We start from the raw sequence: 20,538 nt of genomic DNA on the forward strand, positions 1-20,538 counted from the left end.
CCACCCCGGATGAGCTTGCGTAACTAGTACATTATTACTATGGAACACACATGCCGCCTTTTAATTCTCTGACAGAAGAGGTGAAAACCTGGAGGCATTTTTATTATAAAAGGCTCCGAAAGCTACAGTAGGGGTAATGTTTTCATAGCAGTGTTCAGAAACGGGGTGTGGAGGGGGATGTTAGAGAATCAACCAAAGAGCTACATGGCCACGCATTTCAGTAGAAAGAGCCCTGCTCTGACTTAAATATTCATTTCATCATTCTTATTGTCATATCACTTCTGTTATGATGTGCTACATATTTTATTTTTCTCTTCAAAATAGCAGCGGCAGTCAAAATAATGATATACAGACATTTTACCACGTAGAAAAATGAGCAGTGAAGGCTGGCTGTTCTTAGACGGCCTGTGCCGGCCTTCAAGGCTGGCAACCTGCCTAGGAACAGGTCTCTGCACTGGGATGTGGAAGCGGGCTCCAGTGAGCCTAAAGTGCTTGTACTGAGAATGTGGTTAATGCCGGTATCTGCTTCCTCGGGTATGTGTCATCTTGGCCCGTGCTCAGCAGGTGTCTGTGCAACCAGCCAGACAACACTGGGCTTCTCCACTCGGCGGCTTTGGATCATTTATAATTTCTAAGTGTTGCTATAGCTGCTGCAGAGGAGTTGTACTCTCCTGGAGCACTCCTGGAGTGAGGACTTTTGGAAGCTTCTGTCTGGTTTCTCTCAAATCATTTCCCAGGCATCTCCCTTGCTTCTGATGTGACAGCACAGCCTCATGCCAGGTCCTGGGAGTTTCAATCAATCACTGAACCTGGGGTGGTCTCAGCATCCCACTGGGGAAAGTTTAACCACCTTCCCCACCTGACTTGAGTGTGGGCTAGACTGAGTGATGTGCTTCCAAAGAACAGCACAGGGAAACGAAGCACTTCACTCCACAGTGGAGGAAGCTGCAAGAGCTCCCTCGGCCAAGCAAGGCAGGTTCATGTGCAGTGAAAGCCTTCTAATGGCAGCAGCGGGATGTGATGTCATGCAAGGCTACTTTTCTTTGCCCAAGCCCATAAGCCCAGTCTATTGAAAAAAAAAAAATGGGACAATCGCAGGTGGGGAGGCATGCTACAGAACCCTGGGCAGTACTTTAGACCCATGGTGGTCAGGGAAGAAAATGGATGACTGAGCAACTGTCACAAAGTAAAGAAGATGAAGGGATAGTACACTCTAGATTTTCTTAATAGCAATTTGCCAGTGTTGTTTCTCAGTTTTTATGAATGTGGTAAAATAAGACACTGGAATGAGAAAATGGGCTAGGGATACATGAGAACACTGTAGTATCTCTGAAAATGTTCTGTAGATCTAAAATTAATATAAACAAAACGTTAACTAAAAAGGTTGCTAAGCTTGATTGTAAGAAAATAACAAATTAGTTTCATTGCTGAGGCTTTTGTTGGGTTCTGAGCGAGCTTATGCAGCAGCTGTGGCTAGTTTTTTATATTTTACACATTGTTCTATGACGAATAACTTACAACTCATACAAAAGTTGAGAGAGAAGGACATAATGCCCCCCACTATCGCCAAGCCCTAGCAATGCTCAACTCAGACTGACTCATTTCCTCTCTAAAGCTCCATGCACCACATCTCCCCCAGGGCACTGGGAAGCATACTCTAGATAGTATACCATTTTACTGTAAACATTTCAACATATGCCTTTCCTTAGAATAAAAGATACAGAGCTAGAGAGATGGCTAAGGGCACTGACTGCTCTTCCAGAGGATTGAGGTTCAGTTTTCAGCAATCAAAGGAGGTTCACAACCATCTCTAATTCCAGTTCCAGAAGATGCAACATCCTCTTCTGATCTCTGTGGGTACCTATCATGCACATGGTGCACATACATAAATGTAGGTGCACACAAATAAAGATAATCTTAAAAGTTAAAATAAAGGCTACAATAAAAGTCTCACACACACAAAGGCAGCAACTCTTTAATATCACTAAATAGTGGTGTTTTCACAGTCCCTTGTTCTATAAATGCTCTTTTCACCCAAGCTTACTCGAACCAAAATATAAATAAGAGTCACATGCTGCAGATGGTTAATATGTTTTCAGTCTACAGCCTTCTCCTCTATCACATTTTCCTTGGCATTCACTAGAAACAGCGAGTCATCTGTTCTGCAGTTTCCCACAGACTGTTCTAATGAATGACTCTCCATGGTGTAATTTAGCATTTTCTGCTGTCTGTTCCCTTTCCTGTAAGTCAGCAGTTAGAAGTACATGCGCAATCAGATTCAGGGGTTGTCTGATTGTTTGCATGCAGTTTTCAAAGGCGGATGTCCACTCTTGCAACAGGATGGAGGTGGCATGACATCTTCATTTACTAACAGGGATACTGAAAGTGAAGACTGCTTTTTGTCAGCAATTTGAGTATTCTGGGCAAGTCATATAAGAAAAGCAAAGCAAAGCAAAACAAAAAACCAAAACACAACTTCCTTCCCTTATTTGTCAATTTAAAAAGTAATTAAGTTGGACTGGGCATGGCAGCACATGCCTGTGATCACAGCATTTGGGAGGCAGAGGCAGGAGGATTCTGTTCAAAGACATCCTCAGCTGCAGTTCTAGGCCAGCCTGGGCTCAGAGGGACACTATCTCAGGGGTATTGAGAGCAGCAACAGTGGTAAGTCATTTCCCTGGCATTTAAGGACAATCAGAAGGAGACTTTGTTTACACACATCCCAAAGGTTTAACCCACAGCTTCTCAGTCATTGCACACTCAGTTGGAACCCGGGCTTTCCAAACTTGAGTAGTGTAGCACTCTAGCTTTGTTCAGCCAGCTGTGGTGGCTTCAGTGAGCTTTGGCTTTCCTGATCAGGCTCTTTGCTTTGATACGACCTCATGTCCTCATTCAACTGGTGCTTCTCTCTAAGACTGCTGGCATTAAGAGACAAAATTGGGAGGGGGAAGGCTGCTCACAGCCATGGGGTAGGCTACCATGTCTAACACAGAGGAGACAAGTTTGCTTTTTGAGACAGGGTTTAACCTCTGTAGCCTAAGCTAGCCTGGAACTCAGTATGTATTACAGGTTGGACCTGAACTCTGGATTCTCTTGTTTCTGCCTCTCAAGTGCTGGGTTTACAGCTATGAGCTACCATGACTGACTGGCCTAGGAAATTACCCAATTTTTATATAAAGAAAAGTTACATCTTGAGATCATACTGACCAAATTCAAATTACTTTCATATATTCTGTTTCTTTCCAGTTTCTAAAATACTAACATACTCAGTTCCCTTTTCTTTGACTTAAATTAAAACACCAACAAGATTACTAAAGACTAAGATGTTTTTAAAAGGATTTTTTTTGTTCCGAAGGTGTATTATTCTATAAATGTACAGTCAAATCACTGTTTGTCTAAGATAAGACCTTACTATGTAGCCCAGGTTGGCCTGGACCTCGTAATCTTCCGGCTTCTGCTTCCTGAGTGTGGGGACTACAGACATGCATCTCTACAGCTGCCAAATCACTGTGCTCAGGGTTACCTGTAAGAATGTCCAAGTAACACTGTCACCACTCAGAACTACACAGGAGCTTCTTTATATGTAACCTGGCTTTAGGGACTGATTTTTGACAGTATTTTAAAATATACAAAATATTTACATGGCTTCAAAATTATATGTACCCTTTTTTATACTTTCATGTTAGATATTTAATGTATCTAACCATTGGTTTAAGTATAAGAATACATATACCTGGATGCACAGATATGTCTAGACAGTGTGTTTCTCTCTCTCTCTCTCTCTCTCTCTCTCTCTCTCTCTCTCTCTCACACACACACACACACACACACACACATATACACATATGTTTTAAATTCATTTTAAAACAGAATAGGATACAGAGATGTTTCTTTTATCACTCGTGAGTAAGACCCAGTGAAGGGCTAGAGAAGCATCTCAGTGGTTAAGACTACTTGCTGTTCTTCCGAGAGAATCCAAATTCAATTGCTAGGGCTCATATTGGGTAGCTCAAACCCCTGTAATTCCAGCTCCAGGGCACTGGATGCTCTCTTCCGACCTCTGCAGGAACTGTACTCATTTGTTCAAACACATATAAACTCATAATTAAAAATAAAATCTTTACCAAGACTCAGAAGCACACATGTAATATATACCTTTCTGTATGTCTACTTGTTCCCCTTTGTGGTACTTTCTGAATGACTCAGACACTTTCAAATTATGTTGGGGTTAACTCCTGTTAAATCCGCAGAAGACTGAAAATCTAAGTAAAAGTGTATATAATCCCTCTAACTCATCAAACATCTTAGCAACACAACGCACTGCAGTGTAGGTTGTCTCCTCAAACAATCTTCCAGCCGATCACAAGCTATTGCTTCCTCTGCTACCCACAGGCAAGAAAGAACTGGACCTCAGATCACTGGACAGAAAAGATTCAATTCAAAATATTCCTAAGATGGTTAGTACTGAATGTGCACCATTTCCACAGCTTTTCAAAAGCAAACAACCCTGAGCTGGAAACTATGTGTTTTTAAAATGTATGTATATCTGCAAATATACACACACGTGTACCTAGCTGTAGAGGACAGAAGAACGAATGCATTGGATCCGCTGGAGCTGGAATTATGGATAAGCTTGTGAGCCACCCAATGTGGGAACTGAATTCAGGTCCTGTGGAAGAGCAATAGGTGCTGTTAACCCCTGAGTGACTTTTCCATCCCAAGAAACAATATTTTAAAGTTGGCAATTTGGTTCTCATGGCTGACCAAGTTTTGAGTTTTGCTCCATGTTCTCACAGACAAGATTGGAGGAAGAATAAACTGGCAGTTAAAAACTATGCTATTAATGCTGCTGTTTCCAGCTGGTATTGAAACTGGGAAGAATCAAGTTTAGGGGAAATACTTCAGTTCTTATATAAATTAACTCCTTTATCATCAGTCAGAGGACTAGTCTCTCAATGCAGAAACAAAGGTAAGGGAAGAGAGCAGAGACCTGTAGCTCCAGGCAGGGGACAGGCTCTTCCCAGTCCATGGGAAATTTGAGGGTAATAGGATCCCCCTGAGATACGGTCAAATAAATGATGGTTAATCACTCTCTGGAGCAAATTAATTGTTGTTATTTATTTTTCTATTTTTTTCTGGGTTAGCTTTCCTTCCCTCCCTTCCTCTCTCCTTTGCTTTTTTGTTTCTTGAGACAGGGACTCGCAGAATCCAGGCTGGTCACAAACTCACTATGAAGCTGTTGCTGATTTTAAACTCCTGGTCCTTCTGCCTCCATCCCGAAGGGCTGGAATTATGAGCAGCAACCACCACAGCCGGCACTGTTATTACTGCTGCTGCTGTGAGAAACGGCGTCATGGAGTCCAAGACAGCCTTGAATTTATTTCGTAGCTGAGAATGGCCTTAAACATACGATCCTTCTGCCGCAGCCTCCTGAGTGCTGAATTATACAGGATTTTGCTGTCCTGGGGACCAAGTCCATGCTAGGCAAGCAGTCTACCAACTGAAGTACAGCCCTAGCTCTATCAAGGGAATTGGTAGTCGCACCTCTCAGCCCACTAATGACAAGGATATGCCTAAATAATGACGAGGCCTGTGGAAGTGGCTTGCCTTTTACACAGGTCTTGTAAATAGTCTCTTCACTGAGCCCTCATATCTAATATGCGCTTACTTTTAAACTGATGTATTTGATGTGGACCACTATCAACAGCAATCACAAAAGGAAAAAGCTAGAGTAACGTGTGCTCTCAAAGTTGCATCTTATTTCCAGGGTAAAAACTCTTGGAACAATGCCTAGCACCAATAAAATGACATGTAACCTTCCATAAAACTATATACATTAATTCCTTAATTCCTTGAGTTGATTAATAACAAGTGCTGATGTAACATGCTTATGACAGTGCCTAGCAATAGTAACTACAGTGTTTATACCAGAGATGTAACTTGATGGCCCTAGAGGAACAAGGCCAACAACTGTAAATTAACTCCTTTCACTCACAACACTAGTGGGCCCCGCATGGCTGAAGACTGGGACATTATGAAAATCTAGTTGGTGCTGTCTTTAAGGAGATTTTTCTTGACCAGTTTATCTCACATTTGAGTTTATTTATTCATTTTTGAATAAATTTATTTATTCATCCCATGCGGCCTTGAACTCATAACAATCACCCTGTCTTTCTTCCAAATTTTGGGATTACAGAGCATACCACCGTGGCCACTATCCCATATCAAAACCCATCAACATGATTCCTTTCAATTCCTGTATTACAGCATTTCTGTCGCACTTTGACGGCCTCTTTATTTTCCAATTCTTTGCCCGCCTTTAACATCTATTTTTCTTTCTGTGCTCCAGTGTCACCCTTCTGTGGCACTCTCCTGTCGAGCCCTCTGCCTGTCTGTAACTGCAGCAGGACAGCTCTGGACCTCCAGGAATTCCTTCTTGTAAACACTCTTGAGTCTGCGGCTGCACGCTTCCTGGCTGTAAGGATTGTTTCTCACTCAGTTTCACTGGGCTGAAGAAACGTGTGCATCACTGTCTGCCATGCCAACAACACTCCAACTGTATCTGAGGTAGTTACATGTCCCTGACAGAGGCTGACTGCTGCTTCCTGCCTGTCCTGTTTTACCACACAACGTGCAGACACAATGACTCAGGATCCAAAGCCACTTTTAAGTGTAAGGGCAATGTGCCAAGGAGACAGAGGCTGGAAGAAGCTGACATCATAGAGCCACCATGCCAGTCCTGGAGTTTCCAAATCTGTCTCAGGACTAGGCAAGAAAAATAAGCCCTTGCTGAGGCCTGTTTTCCACGTATCTGTTCCTAGTAACTAAACACATTGCTACTAATGTGATTGTTTACTAACGCACTGAAGGCAGAGGGTATGCCAAGCCCTTTCTAGTAATATGCATAGGATTTTCTGCCCTGCAAGCCCCTCCTGAAACTTTTTCTCTAACATCTCTCTCTTCTCTATGAGAAAGGCCATGATGTCTCATCGACAGCTAGCAACACAGTGACTTAGAGGGCAAAGCCTCTCCCCAGGAAACTGCCACGCCGCCCCTCACTGCAGGGCTGGAGTGGAGGTGCACCCTAACACAGGCTGCTCGCCTTCCCAAGCTCTGGCCACCGTGTTCACTGGAATTCGGGGGGCTATAAAGTCAGGAGAAAGGCTGTCACTGATCTCACACACAGAAGAAAACAGCTTGTCAAAGTCCACCAGTACTTGAGGAATTTTGAGAGATGCTGCCACCATGTGGCACTTATTCCCTCTTTTGCAGAGAAAATTTTACAAGAGAAGATGCAATGAGGTTCATGAGAGATGGGACCCTGGGAGACGACAGCTGCTTCTCAGCATGCTGATTACCGTCTGTGTGTACATGCTATAAGTGGTGTTGGACTCTCAAGTCTCTGGACTGTTTGCAGCCTTATTTTTTTTTTTAGATTTATTTTTACTTCATATGTATAAGTGTTTGCCTATATGTTAGTATGTGTATCACATGTGTGTCTGGTAGAGTACTAGGTCCCCTAGAACTAGAGTTAGAGACATCTGTGGGTCACCCTGTGGGTGCTGGAACCTGAACCTGGGTCCTCTGCGAGCAGTTAGAGCTTTCAACAGCTAAGTGGCCCCCAGCCCCAGCCTTTTCCTTCTAATGCGGAACAGCAGACACAGAGAGGAGCAGATCCTGATCCTGGCACTCCAGAGCGTCTGTGCTATACTGAGCCCTTGGAAGAACAACATGGGAGGCCATCGTGGGAAAGGAACAGATGGAGTGTTTGACAAAAAGAGCAGACCAAACAAGGCCAAGACTCCATTCCTGGGTCCTTTAAAGAACACTGTGTGAGAAGTTCCTCAAAACAGGACTTATTTCCTGGAGGGTGGGTCACCGTGTGTCTGTGTCTGTTTTATTTATCATACACATTTTATTTCCTGACATGTGACTTACACAAATGCTCGACATATTTTGTTTAGCCCTGTCTATATGGTCACATCTATCATGGCCAATGTGGAAAACTTACTAGAATTTTTCTTTTTCAAAATATTTTACGTTTTCTTTTCTCATGTGTATGTGTGTGTGTGTGTGTTCATGTGTGTGCATACAAACATGCAGAAGTCAGAGAACAACTTACAGGAAGCACTTTTCTCTTTTACCATGTGGGTTCTGGGGATTGAACTCAAGTTCTTAGGTTTGGCAGCAGGTGACTTGACCTGTAGAGCCCTCTTACCAGGTCCAACATGTTTTTAAGAGAATACCGATACAATCTGGTTGGGGTGGCATATGCTTTTAAACTCAGCATTCATGAGCAGAGGCAAGAGGATCTCTATGAGTTCCAGGCCAGAGTGGCCTATGTAGTGGGTTGTACAGAGAGTCTTCAAAAAACAAAACAAAACAAAAACAACAACAAAAACAGGAGAGGGGAGAAGATGGGGGAAAACAGAAGAAGAGACAGTGGGAAAGGGGGATGGAGAAAGGTGGGGAGAATTGGTCTAGATAATCCCTATTTATCTAGAGTATTAACAACTGAACCTAGAGGTTGGTGATGGCTCAGCTGTTAAGAGCCCTCATTGCTACTGCAAAGAAAACTCAGTTTCTTGACTCAGCATCCATATGGCTGTTCACGACCACCCCTAACTCCAGTTCTAGGGGACTTAGCACCCTCTTCTGACCTCTGCAGCACCAGGCATGCACAAGGGGCATATACATATACACCACACACCACCAAGGTCACAAAGCTGAAGACAGATGGAAGGGTGATGCTAACTCTAAATCAAAGGGAAGTTTGATGGTGCTAAGGATCCTGCTAAGGTTGCCCAGGAAAAGGTAGATGAGGAAGATTAAGAGGAGAGAAAAGGTGCATTTTAAACACACATAACAACAAGCATTTCTTTGTCTACTTAGAGTAGAGAACCAACTATTTGAGGTATGTCTATTACCCTTGTTAGGTTTTATTACAAAATTATCATGATCATATTGTCTTTCAGAGTGTCAGTGGATTACACAAGTGTCCAGAGCATCCTAAAACTATCCAAGTTATACACATCTCCAAACATTTGTATTTTCCTCTTATATTCTGTTTTAAATTATGTGTGTGTTTGTGTCTGTGCATATCAATACAGTGCCCGAGGAGGATCCTTTGGAGCTGACATGGGTGCTAGGAACTGGAATCAAGTCCTCTCCAAGAACAGCAAGTGTTCTTAACTGCTGAGCCATCTCTCCAGCCCATCCAAATATTCTTAAAATGAAAAGGCACTTAGGGTTCCCCTCTGTCTGCACTGTAGTTGGTGCAACAAGGCATTTGAAGATGTTCCTGGCATTTCTGTAAGGTGCATTAACTACGTGGTTATAGGATAGAAATCCTGAGCTGCACATATCTTAGTTTGTAAAGAGAACAAGATACCAAGCAAACTGCTGATTCTCCTTGCTTGTAGTGGAGGCTGTGGTGGAGGTTGTGGTGAAGATGCCTTCTGCCGTAGCCCATGGAATGTACTGTGAGGCTGGATGTGCTGCTGCTGCAGTGGGCATCCTTTTAGCTTCAGGATGTCTTGTTGTATACAGTGACAAAATATTCAGCTGACATTAATTATGGAGAAAGGGAAGAAGGAGTTGGTGAGTCGGCATAGGAAGTGTTTGGATTTTTCTTTCAGTTAAGTGTGGTAGATTTTAAACTTTTTAAACAAACTGTAGAATTTGTCATTGTCAGCAAGGTGAACAACCACTGCAGCAATGAACATTCAAGCCCATTCTGGCCTCACAGATGGTTTGTAACATTGTTGTTTTTGTAGGCTTAGAACGTTTTTGAAGTTAAACAAACAGTATCACATTTTAAAAAAGGATAACTAAGGCCAGGCATGGTGGTGCCTGCCTTTAATTCTTGCACTCAGGAGGCAGGGGCATGCAGATTTCTGGGGGTTCAAGGCCAGCCTGGTCTACACAGTGAGTTCAGTCAGGGCTTAAGAATAATTATATCCTCATCCCATATGGAATAGTTAATATTTTTAAACATCGTCATGTAATACCGAGGTATCATAACAAGTTTGTAGGGATTGGTAATGGTTTTTACATGACAAGTAATAACACCCTTTGAGTGGTTTTCTGTGTCCTACATTGTTCTTTTCCACATAAAATAAATAAGTCGAAAACTGCTAACTATTCCCGGGATTATTGTTTGAGTATTAAATGTCTCCTACACGCTCATGTGTCTCAACTCTTAGTCCTGGGCTGGCAGAATGTTTTAAGTTGTGAACCTACAGAAGGTAGGCTGTCACTGAGGAAGTTCTTCACTGAGGCTGCCCCTGGAGGCTTACAGCCGGACTTTGCCTGCTTCCTGTCCTGTCTGTGCTTCTTGCTCCTCCTGGGCATGGAGAATCCCACCTTCTCAACCTGTTCTAAGGCCTCCCCCTCCAGGCTGAGAAGCATTTCCTTAAACTGTAAGCCAAATAAACTTTCCTCTCTCCGTTGTTTCTGTTAGGTGTTTGGTCAAAGTGATGAGAAACAGGTAACAGACAGGCCTGAGATACAATCACCTCTACACGTCTTTAAACTTCAAAACCTTGTAGGCAGCTTTGAGTTACAGGACCTACTGGGCCAAAAAATGTTTGGCTGGTGCTACAGCTCTATCTGGAGGGCTGAGCACATAGACTTGATGCGCTTTTATGGGTTTCTTGGGAGATTTTGTTTTTGACAGGTTCAGACATTCTCATCTGAAGATAGAACTTCAACTTACATAGAATCACGATCTAACTGTAGCCTGTGAGATTACTTCTCAATGCTTGGGCAGATGTAGAATAACACGAAACATGACTGCACGTTTTCCCATGCAAAGTGAAGAGAGGCAGGTGGTGGGGCTACAGGAGGGGCAGGTCACAGAAGGATGTTCGGATGTCATCCTGCAGCTGGCAAAGGATGTTAAAAAGTGCAATGTTGTTGGATTGCTTGGAGAGACAGAGCAAAACTGTATCTGACTGAATCTTAGACAGGCATAGCAGTCAGAAGCAATGGGAATTCCTAGATGAAGTCACGTGTAGAAGGTTTGGTCACTGATGTGGGTATGAACAGAAAGGAAGAGGCAAGCAGAGTTCTCATGTTTCAGTTTGTCGGTTTCTGTTCCAATCAAGGAAAAAAATGCAACAAATGCATCTGGAAATTCAGACCCATCAATCCCTAAGAGTTCTTTTTTTTTCACATTATCTAGTTTCATAGGGAAAAGACTCACAATTGACAAACATTAAATAGTCTAGAGTAGGTACCAGAATGTGGCCCCCATCTTCTGTTGTCTGTTATTGTATTTAACAAGTACTTTTATCTTTTCAGAATTTTTACTACATATATTTTAATAAGACATAAAATAAAATAAAGTCAGGTTTTAAACCTCAGAAATTACCTTTCGGTGTAGCAGGCCATTAACAATAGTGTAATGCTTTTCAACAAAGTAAGTTAGATACTTACTTCAAATTCTTTTACGAAATATCGAATTTCCCCTTGGGTAACTGGTCTGTGATCCAGAAGCCTTGAATGAATCTCTCCAAGATCTAGAAAGGTAAGACAGAATGGAGAGTTAATTCACATTGGCCTGTGCAGCCCCTGGCCTATTTTCCTCTTCCCTTTGTCTACAACAGGTGAAGACAGGTTAAAATCCAGTTCAGACCATGAATCAGGAGGGAATCCCATCCACTTCCAGTGTGTTAACTGGTAGAACTACTTTTGGGAGCCATCTAACAATAGTTAACAGATCTAAAAACATATGTCCTTAGCAATTCCATGCTGAGATATATCACCTAGAAAAAAAAACTTATACCAATGAACATGAACATGACAGCTATACATGTTTACAGAGCCATGTGTACTACCATAAGAATAATTAAAAGGAAAACACTCTGAATAGTCACACAATGGAATATTGTGAACAGGGAATAAAAATGTATATACCAGACTGGCACCTAATTACATGGATAAATCTCACAAATATAATATTTAACAAAAGTAAGCTTCAGAAGAACTAAATCCATTTACATAAGCTTTAAAGATATGCAAAATGATTCTTCCCCTGAAACACACCAAATATAAGATAGAGGCTGACATCAGGGAGAAGAGGATGATGAAAGTTAGAGCGAGGTGCATGGTAGGTCTTCTTAAGATTTTTTTTAGATACAATCTTTTCTCATTTTATATAGCTATCCCTGGTTCCACTCCCTCTCCCTCCTCCAGTCCCAATCTTCCCCCACCACCAGCCCCCACTCACTCTTCAGAAAGGAAAAGGCTTCCCTTGGGGAGTCAACAAAGTCTGACACTTCACTTCCAGGCAAGACCAAAGACTTCCCCCCATATCTAGACTGAGCAAGGTATCCCTCCAAACAGAATGTGCTCCTGGATGCCAGTTCAAGCACTAGGGATAAATCCTGGTCCCACTGCCAGAGGCCCCACAGACTACCCAAGAGCAAAGTGAGGCTTTTTAAGTACTGGGGATTGAACTTGGGGCTTTGCACATTTCCTGCGAGTGCTCTACCGTGGAGCTATGTCCTTAGTACAGCCAGCAGGCCTGTTAGTGATTTATCTGTGAAGGTGGGTGGTAAGGGGTGGTTTTAAGTATCGTTACCTTACACTAGATAAGAAAAAGCCATAGCTATGAAAGAAAAGTTCTGACTTTTAACTGTTTGGGTAAGCTGGTCTACTCATTCTTCTTACCAACAACTAGTTTAAGACATGCACTTCAAAATGCCCAGAGAAATTAAATGCCCAAATAAAAATATGTATGTTCTACATTCATGAGCTGGTAATAGCTTCCCTATATTTTTATAAGTGAATCAGATTTCAATTGTATGTTTTATAAGTTTTATTAGGATGTATCTAAGTAGAAAAATATAAACAGAAGCACAATTTTTTGTTTCAATATCTCAGTAGGTTATTACCCACACAGTTTCTGTAAGTAGCTATTTGAAGTTTTCTTCAAAGAAGGAAGTTCTGTAGTTAGAAAGTCTAAGAATGGCCGGGCGGTGGTGGTGCACGCCTTTAATCCCAGCACTCGGGAGGCAGAGGCAGGTGAATCTCTGTGAGTTCGAGGCCAGCCTGGTCTACAAAGGGAGTTCCAGGACAGGTTCCAAAGCTACAGAGAAACCCTGTCTCGAAAAACCAAAAAAAAAAAAAAAAAAAAAGAAAGTCTAAGAAACATGATACGCAACAGAGTACGTAGAGTTCTTCACTTGATCTTAGCCAAAGGCCAAGAAGCGATTAGAGTTCTTTATTAGGATCTCGGAGTCACTGGTCTACTAAGAGTTTTAATTGCCTGCGTGAGATCAAGAGAATGTAGGAGCTTATAGACTTTGTTCAGAGAATACCCTCTCAAGAGAGAGCATCTATTTGCAGCTCAAGAACACAAGAGTCTTTGAAGCACAACTGGCCAACAGGATACATACAGTGAGTTTGGCTCCACAAAGTCCATGTAAGGTTCTCCATTCTGAACCACCTGCAGTTTTCTAAACACACCCTGCTGCCTCGGGCATCCTGATGCGGCTCCTACAGTTGCTACGGCCTGGAACCCTATATCCCAACTACCCATCTCACATAATGCCAATTTTCTTCTACAACTGCCGGGCCCTCATTCTTCATGCTGCCCTTCACACTAACCAGCTTGCTCCCAGGCTTCAGAGACATCCTGCATGCTGTGTTCCTACAGCACCTGAGACATCTACTTAGAGCATACCACGCACCACGAAGTCCCCAAATCACCTCTTCCCCAGTGAGTGTCTCACAGAGCAAGCTGTCTGTGCTAGTCTCATAGCACACATGAGTTCCGGTCTCTCTCCGCATGACTGAGAAGCAGTTAAGGTTTGCTGGCTTGGAGACATCTGCTTCTGCAGTCTGGTATAGCAGGAGCACACCTTAACTCTGCAGAGATAATCGAGTTCTACACAGAAATAAATTCACGGTCGCTTCTAAAACCTCAACTGTGGAAAACTATGGGTAGGGGGACATATCATGAAATACACATTACCACAGTCACTAGTTGGTTATAATGCTACCTGCTGCCACTATAACAAAACAAGTCCATTATAATAATTTTGTTTGTAAGCATCCTAAATATTAAAATATACATTCTTCTAGTTTAATCATGTATGTGTAAAATACAGATTTCCATAGAAATCAACTCTAGCCAGACTATATTCTTTTACTGTTTGTCATACAAAAAAAGTTACTAAAATATATAATCTTTTGATCTCTGCATGTTCATAACCTAACGTGAAAGCTAGATAAATATCTCCTCACAAAGATACAGAGAAGTGTTTTGACAGATGATCCATAAAGCTGCAGGATGAGAAGAAACAGATATGCAATTCTCTCAGCATTCCTTAAGGGAGGGCTATGTGTTTGGGTCCTGAATGTGGAAGTAAGAATCAGTGTCAAACTAAGAATACAGAAAAGGAGATCGGTGATGTAGCCTCTAGGAGTATGGCTTTTGTATATAGCATGTGGGAAGCTTGGGTTGGTCTCCAGTACAGTACTACTTCAAAATTTAAAATTTCTGCTCTCAAAAGACACAATCAACAGAATGAAAGACAACCTGAGAAACGGGAGAAAATATCTGTGAACTCCTGCTCAAGGGCACTCAGGATACACATACAGAACAGCGTCGATGGTATAATGGCCGGCACATCTGCCTTCCAAGAACATTTTAAGAACTTTAACTCAGTAAAGGAATTAAAGTCATTTTCCTAAAAACAGGTAGTAAGTGCACAAGAATAAGCACATTTATCAGCAAACATTATAGGAAATGCAAAGCGAAACCACAAGGGTAGTCATTAGAATGATTACTGCCACAGACAAAATAACAAGTGGTAAGGTTGGGAGAACAGAAAATGATGTAGCAAATATAAAAATGCCAACTCCTCAAAAAGTGTAAAGAATCATCATATGACCCAGGAATCCCACTTTTGGAGATATATCCCCAAGTACCGAACAAGGGGGCCTCAGAAAAGATGTTTGTATATTCGCGTCTCCAGTAGCATTGTTTCCAATAGTCAGAGCGGAGCTGCCCAAGTTCACAGACGCGCGGGAGCAAATTTACAGACTTTTGTCAGAGATGTGGTATGAGTGTATAGTTTAAAGCGTACAAAGTTCTGTAAGATGAAAAACATTTGTGGAGTGACAGTAGGCCAAAAATAGTCATAAAACGAATAAATTCTTCACTAGGATTGCACACAGAAATAATTCTTACTTAGTACGCGTTCAGTACTACTTGACCTTGACTCCAAATTAAAGTTCAGAGACAACCTGAAAAAGAGTCACAGTCAGCGGTGTGGCGCTGTCTACAGATCCGGTGGGATTAAAATGGACACCCACACCAATGATAAGACATCCCCCCCCCCCCCCCCCCGGCAGTGCAGGTCTGTAGCTGAAGCTGGTGAGATGCACAGGGCTAGCAGAAGAGTTAATGGGAGCAGTGGAAAATGCAACCGAAGAGGTCTTTCCTCAGGAGACAGGGACTTCTAAAGTTTAGGAATTAAACCTAGTTGAGTTACTGTAATAATTTAAATCGAAGCCTTCTAAGGCTCCGAGGAGACAGGTCAGACCGGTGCGTTGTTTCAGGACGTTTTCCCAGGAGTTGTCCTTTCTCCCTGACACGAGCCGGACGCAGAGGGTACAGAGGGGTCACTCTACTACGTGACTGTGTGGGGCCCAAACTAGTTCCCATTCCCAACTTGGGCGCCCTTCGCAGGAGGCATTAAGGTGGGTCTTGAGGGCTGGGAAGTGGCCGTGGGGCGGAGACAGGGTCAGGCCAGGCGGCTGAGGGCGGCGGGCGAGCCAGGGAGCACCGGAGGGGCGGGCCTCAGCACGCTCCCCTACCCCGCAAGGAAGAGCACGCCCTCCACTCCGTACCCTTAATAATGAGGTGCGCCACACCCGGAGTCCCCAGCGAGTCCCGCTTCTTGCCGCCGCCGCCGCCGCCGCCCTTGGCGGCCTCGCACGCCACGGGAGTCTCGGTCCCTCCGCCACTCATACCGACCGGCTCCGCCCACCCGCGGGCGCCGCTGCGCAGGCGCAAACCAGGAGGCTATTTTGGGCGGTAGAAGCTGGCACGCGCGGGAGGGGGCGGGGCCGAGGGGCGTTACGTCATTAAGGGGCGTCGGAATCGTTGGGTTCCGGAAAGGCGCTCAGAGTGTAGCGGAGGCTGCAATGATGCGTTAGGATCGTGATCTGAATACAGAAAAATAATCTGAAAGTTAATCTGAATAGAAAATATTCGGAATACAAAAAATTGATCTGAAAAATCTGAAAAGTACAGCTATCTCTGTTATTCCTTCCTAGGCCCGCAAGAACTCACTGGTTAGGGCAGGGGTGGAGTGCAGAGTAACCGTAGTAGTATATGCTTATTTACTACATTGTTAGTGGCCGCTACTGTTTTATAAAGCATTTTGACATGCATTGTCACAGTGGGATCATCTTAGCGACCTGAGGAGACAGACCATAATTTTTAACAAATGAAGCAACATAGAGGCTAAGTGACTTTTTTGTTGTTTGTTTTATTTTTCGTAATGGTCTTCCTAAATTGAACTCATTATGCATCCTGGGTTAGGCTGAGCTGAGGATCCTCCTGCTACCTGGGACTACAGCCTTCTGCCACCATGCCTCATTTTCACAAGTTACCTACCAGATTCACTTGTGATCATGTGAAGAAAGAAATACCTGCTGTGTCTTTCCTAGTTACAAAATTCCAATCATTTGTTATAAGAGACTAAAAATATGTGTAACTCTAAAAAGAATTGACTGCTTGAATGGCTAGAAATGAAGAGAAAAGCATCCAGTTGCCACACATCTAACTACTGATATTTGATAAATTAGGTAGTGTTCATTTTCTCAACAAATATTCATGTTTTACAATGAGCAATACATAACTGCCCAGTGGCATTTACCTCCTGTTCATTCAGGGCTTCTAAGGACTCAGCTATGACTCTCCCTCCCCTTTTTTTGCTCCTCTCTTCTGAACAACGCTCATCCTAAAGGATCTAAGGCAGTGCGTTAGGAGGAATGGAAAGCAACATAAACAACAGGATGGGGGAATGCATTCCCAGAAGAGGCAAGTGATCGTTGTCAGGCCTGAAGTGAGACGTATGGGAACGTGGAGAGGGTGACTAGGTGAAGCAGGAATTTGGGGATTATTAGCAGAATAATAAACCCGAAAGCAAGGACGAATACAAAACTTCGCCTCCCAGCTTTCAAATCAATATGTAGAAGGCATAGTTTTTAAGGGCACTTATTTTCCCTGATGCAGTTTGATAACTGGGAGGTTTTGTCATTTAAAAGGACAGCCTCACCAAACAAATTTCAATAAGATAGTCTCTATCATGCTGCCTTTCATAGCCTTAAAGATACTTTTCATTATGTAAAAAAATATCTGTCATGGGGCTGGAGAAATGGCTCAGAGGTTAAGAGCACTGGCTGCTCTTCCAGAGGTCCTAAATTCAATTTCCAGCAACCACATGATGACTCACCACCATCTGTAATGAGATCTGGTGCCCTCTTCTGGAGGGCCGGGATACATGCAGACAGGACACTGTATACATCACTAATAAATAAATCTTTAAAAAAATATATCTGTCACAGTCATTCCGATATAAATATGCTGCTATTTAAAACTTATGTTTTAATAAACCCAAAAAATTCTTGTGACTTCCAGGGAGCCTAATTAAAGGATCCACCTATTTAAGGCCAGATACACCTCTCTCAATTCCCTGGTCCTAAAAATTTTTGTTCACGGAACTTAACTTTGTCCTCTGTTCTGCCAATACTTTAAATAGGTATAAGAGACACCAGACATTTCCATACCACTAACACCAGACAGGAACAAAGAGACCAGCTACCCCAGGATTTGACCAGCACCCAGCTTTCTCAGGTTGCCCCCCTCCCCACAAGACAACACCTACAAATAAGCAAGAAGCAGTCTTGAGAATCCGCCATCCCAATTCCTTTAATCTGTTGTACCTAACCTCCCACCTTTTTATTTTAAAAACATAGAGAGAGAGAGAGAGAGAGAGAGAGAGAGAGAGAGAGAGAGGGGGGAGTGTAATAGTCTGTCCTGTCCCTATAAGAGACAAGCCCCGCCCACTCCTCTCCCCTTCCACTTAGGCAAGTAAATCTTCCTTCCACTTCTAGTCTGTGAGCTCTCTTTTCTACCTTTCCTGAAAGGTAGCTTCACCCCCCCTCCCCGTCTCTCTCTCTCTGCCTCTCTCCTCATCCCCCTTCTTCCTCCTTCTCCTCTTTCCCCTTCCCTTCCATAATCCACTAAAAAAATCCAGCCTCACTCTGCATGGCGTGCCTATCCGTCTCTGTCTCTCTCTCGCTCGCCACAGCTCCTTTGGGACTGGATGACCCGCTGCGGTCTCCCACCTGCTGCTGCCCTAAACCACCCACAGTGGCCCACTGCTGTCCCTCTGGGAACTGTACTGCAGTTTTACCATTACACTCTCCGCTTTCAAGAAGTTTCCTTATTCAATCGTGTTTCCCTGCTCTGTAAATATCATTTTCCTTTAAGACTGTGGATTGGTGAAGACCTGTGAAGACTCACTATAATATGCTTTTTGTGTAAGTTGAATGCGTTTCTTTGTGGTGAAAAAGGAGCTTTGCTGGCAGAAACTGACTTTCAGTTTATTATTCTGATGGAGCAAGGACTCAGCACAGAACTCACTTTAAATGGGCCTGAAGGAGTGTCCCTCCTCTATGTGAAAAGAAAATAGTTTTATTCTTTCCTCTGACTTTTAAAACTTTTTGACTTCCAGTTAGTTTGAATGAGAGTAGCCTCCAGGTTCTTCTTTCTCAAATTCAAAGAAAAATCCATGGACCATGGAAGGTGAGTTTCCGAGAGAATTTTATTGTAGGTTCAGAGGAAAGAAAGGGGGAGGAAAGCAGAGAGGGAAGGAGATAGGGAGCTCCTATGTAAAAGGAGGTGTCCCAAGAAATAGGATAACATTGAGCTGTTAGTCTGGTGGTTTGAAAGGATTTATAGTAGAAATAGGAATGCAGCATGAAATGGGAATGGGATGGTCAGTAGAGCTGGCCCAACTGAGTGATCCAGCTGTTTCAGTTTCATTTGGGCCCTCACGTACAGCTTCTAGAAAAGGGTCAGAGGTAACAGAGCCAGGAACCAGAGCTCCCCTCCGGCATTCTTACCCTCCAGCAAGGACATTTTTAGAAGTATTGCTTTGGGATCCCTGCCCTATTTGACCAGTTTCTATTTCCTGTTCTCATCAATACTCTATTATTTCTGGAATAATAACAAGGATAGGATAAAAGGCAATACTCAGTACAGATGCTGTCATTATAGGCTTAATTATATGATACATGCATAAACAATATATTTAAAAAACACTTTCTCTCTGTGATTGATCTGTGAATGCAGAATATAAGGAGGGCTGATTTATGAACATCTCCATTTTCAGATGAGGAGACTAAAGGTCAGAACGGCCACAGCAGTTCCTGCCTTCTCTCTAGAAACATGCTACATAATGCACTGTGAAGGATAAAGTTATGTTTTAAGTTTAAATTACTGTGCTTATGAGTTCTATAAAACAAAAATGTCTCTAACCTGTAGGCCCCACTTGCCCCAGGGTAGATACTTCCTGGAATACTGGGGCCTGTTGTTCATGTAAGATAACAAACCCTGTTTTTACTTCTATAAACAAGTTTGGTTGCCCCAACTGCCCAGAATATGCTTGCTCATCTCTGGGATGGGCAAGGTCAGCATATGCCTCTGTACCTTCCACTATGCAGAAATTTTTAATTCAAGAACACAGTAGGGCAGCTCACATCATGACAGACAGTAGATTGAAGCAAGAAAGGAAGGGAGCGGGGCGACATGTCCTTTCTTCACAGGTGCACCTCTGTGACCCCATGCCTCACCCAGACCCCACTTGCTAAAGTCTCCACCACCTCCCAAAATAGTGGCACCATCTGGGGACCAATTGTTCAATACACACACACGTGTGTGTGTGTTGGGGGCACATTTCAAATCCAAACCGCAACAGAGAAATTCTATATCATTCTTCTGAAGGGATTTTACTGTCTTTTTTATATCTGGATTAATGGAGCTTTCTATACATATTTTTGAAAACCTCAAAATTACACTTCATTTAGTTAGATTTCTGTGTGCATGTGTGTACACACGAGAAGAGAGGATCTTTGGTCTTGGGGGTAAAAGCCTATAAATTTGTATGCATTAACTTCCTGGCTTAGGAAACACATATGGCATGCCCGGTGTGAACATCAGCATGGTGTGAGGCACCATGCTGTGAACGAGCGTCACCGGGCTCATTGGTGGCAGCAATCCCATAGACCACATACTGAACCTTCCTGACCTGAATGCTGCTAGTTCCCCGGAGAGAAACTTTTGGTGACACGGCATTTAGAGGATGCTCCGTGAGTTGTGAGGAAACTCTTGTGACAGCTGTGCCATTGGAACAAAGCCACCAAATCATCCCTATAAGGCTGGGAAAAATAAAACTCGACTCAGCCACACCAAAAGAGGAAGACTTGAGCTCTGGGATGGCGGGGGGGGGG

General features: G+C 43.1%; 1 protein-coding gene across 2 annotated transcripts in view; it reads right to left on the reverse strand.

The window, feature by feature from the left end:
* Bloc1s5 (biogenesis of lysosomal organelles complex 1 subunit 5) overlaps window positions 1-16,000 on the reverse strand; it is a 112,766-nt gene extending 96,766 nt beyond the window's left edge. For both annotated transcript variants that reach the window (XM_057787975.1, XM_057787976.1), the window contains exons 1-2: window positions 15,865-16,000; window positions 11,440-11,522 (exon numbers count right to left, since the gene is read on the reverse strand). In XM_057787975.1, the coding sequence (XP_057643958.1) occupies window positions 11,440-11,522; window positions 15,865-15,985 (204 nt within the window). In that variant the 5' untranslated portion in view covers window positions 15,986-16,000. The remainder of the gene's footprint in view (window positions 1-11,439; window positions 11,523-15,864) is intronic.
* Window positions 16,001-20,538: the final 4,538 nt, after the last annotated feature.

This window comes from Chionomys nivalis, chromosome 13, assembly GCF_950005125.1.
Source record: "Chionomys nivalis chromosome 13, mChiNiv1.1, whole genome shotgun sequence".
NCBI lineage: Eukaryota > Metazoa > Chordata > Mammalia > Rodentia > Cricetidae > Chionomys > Chionomys nivalis.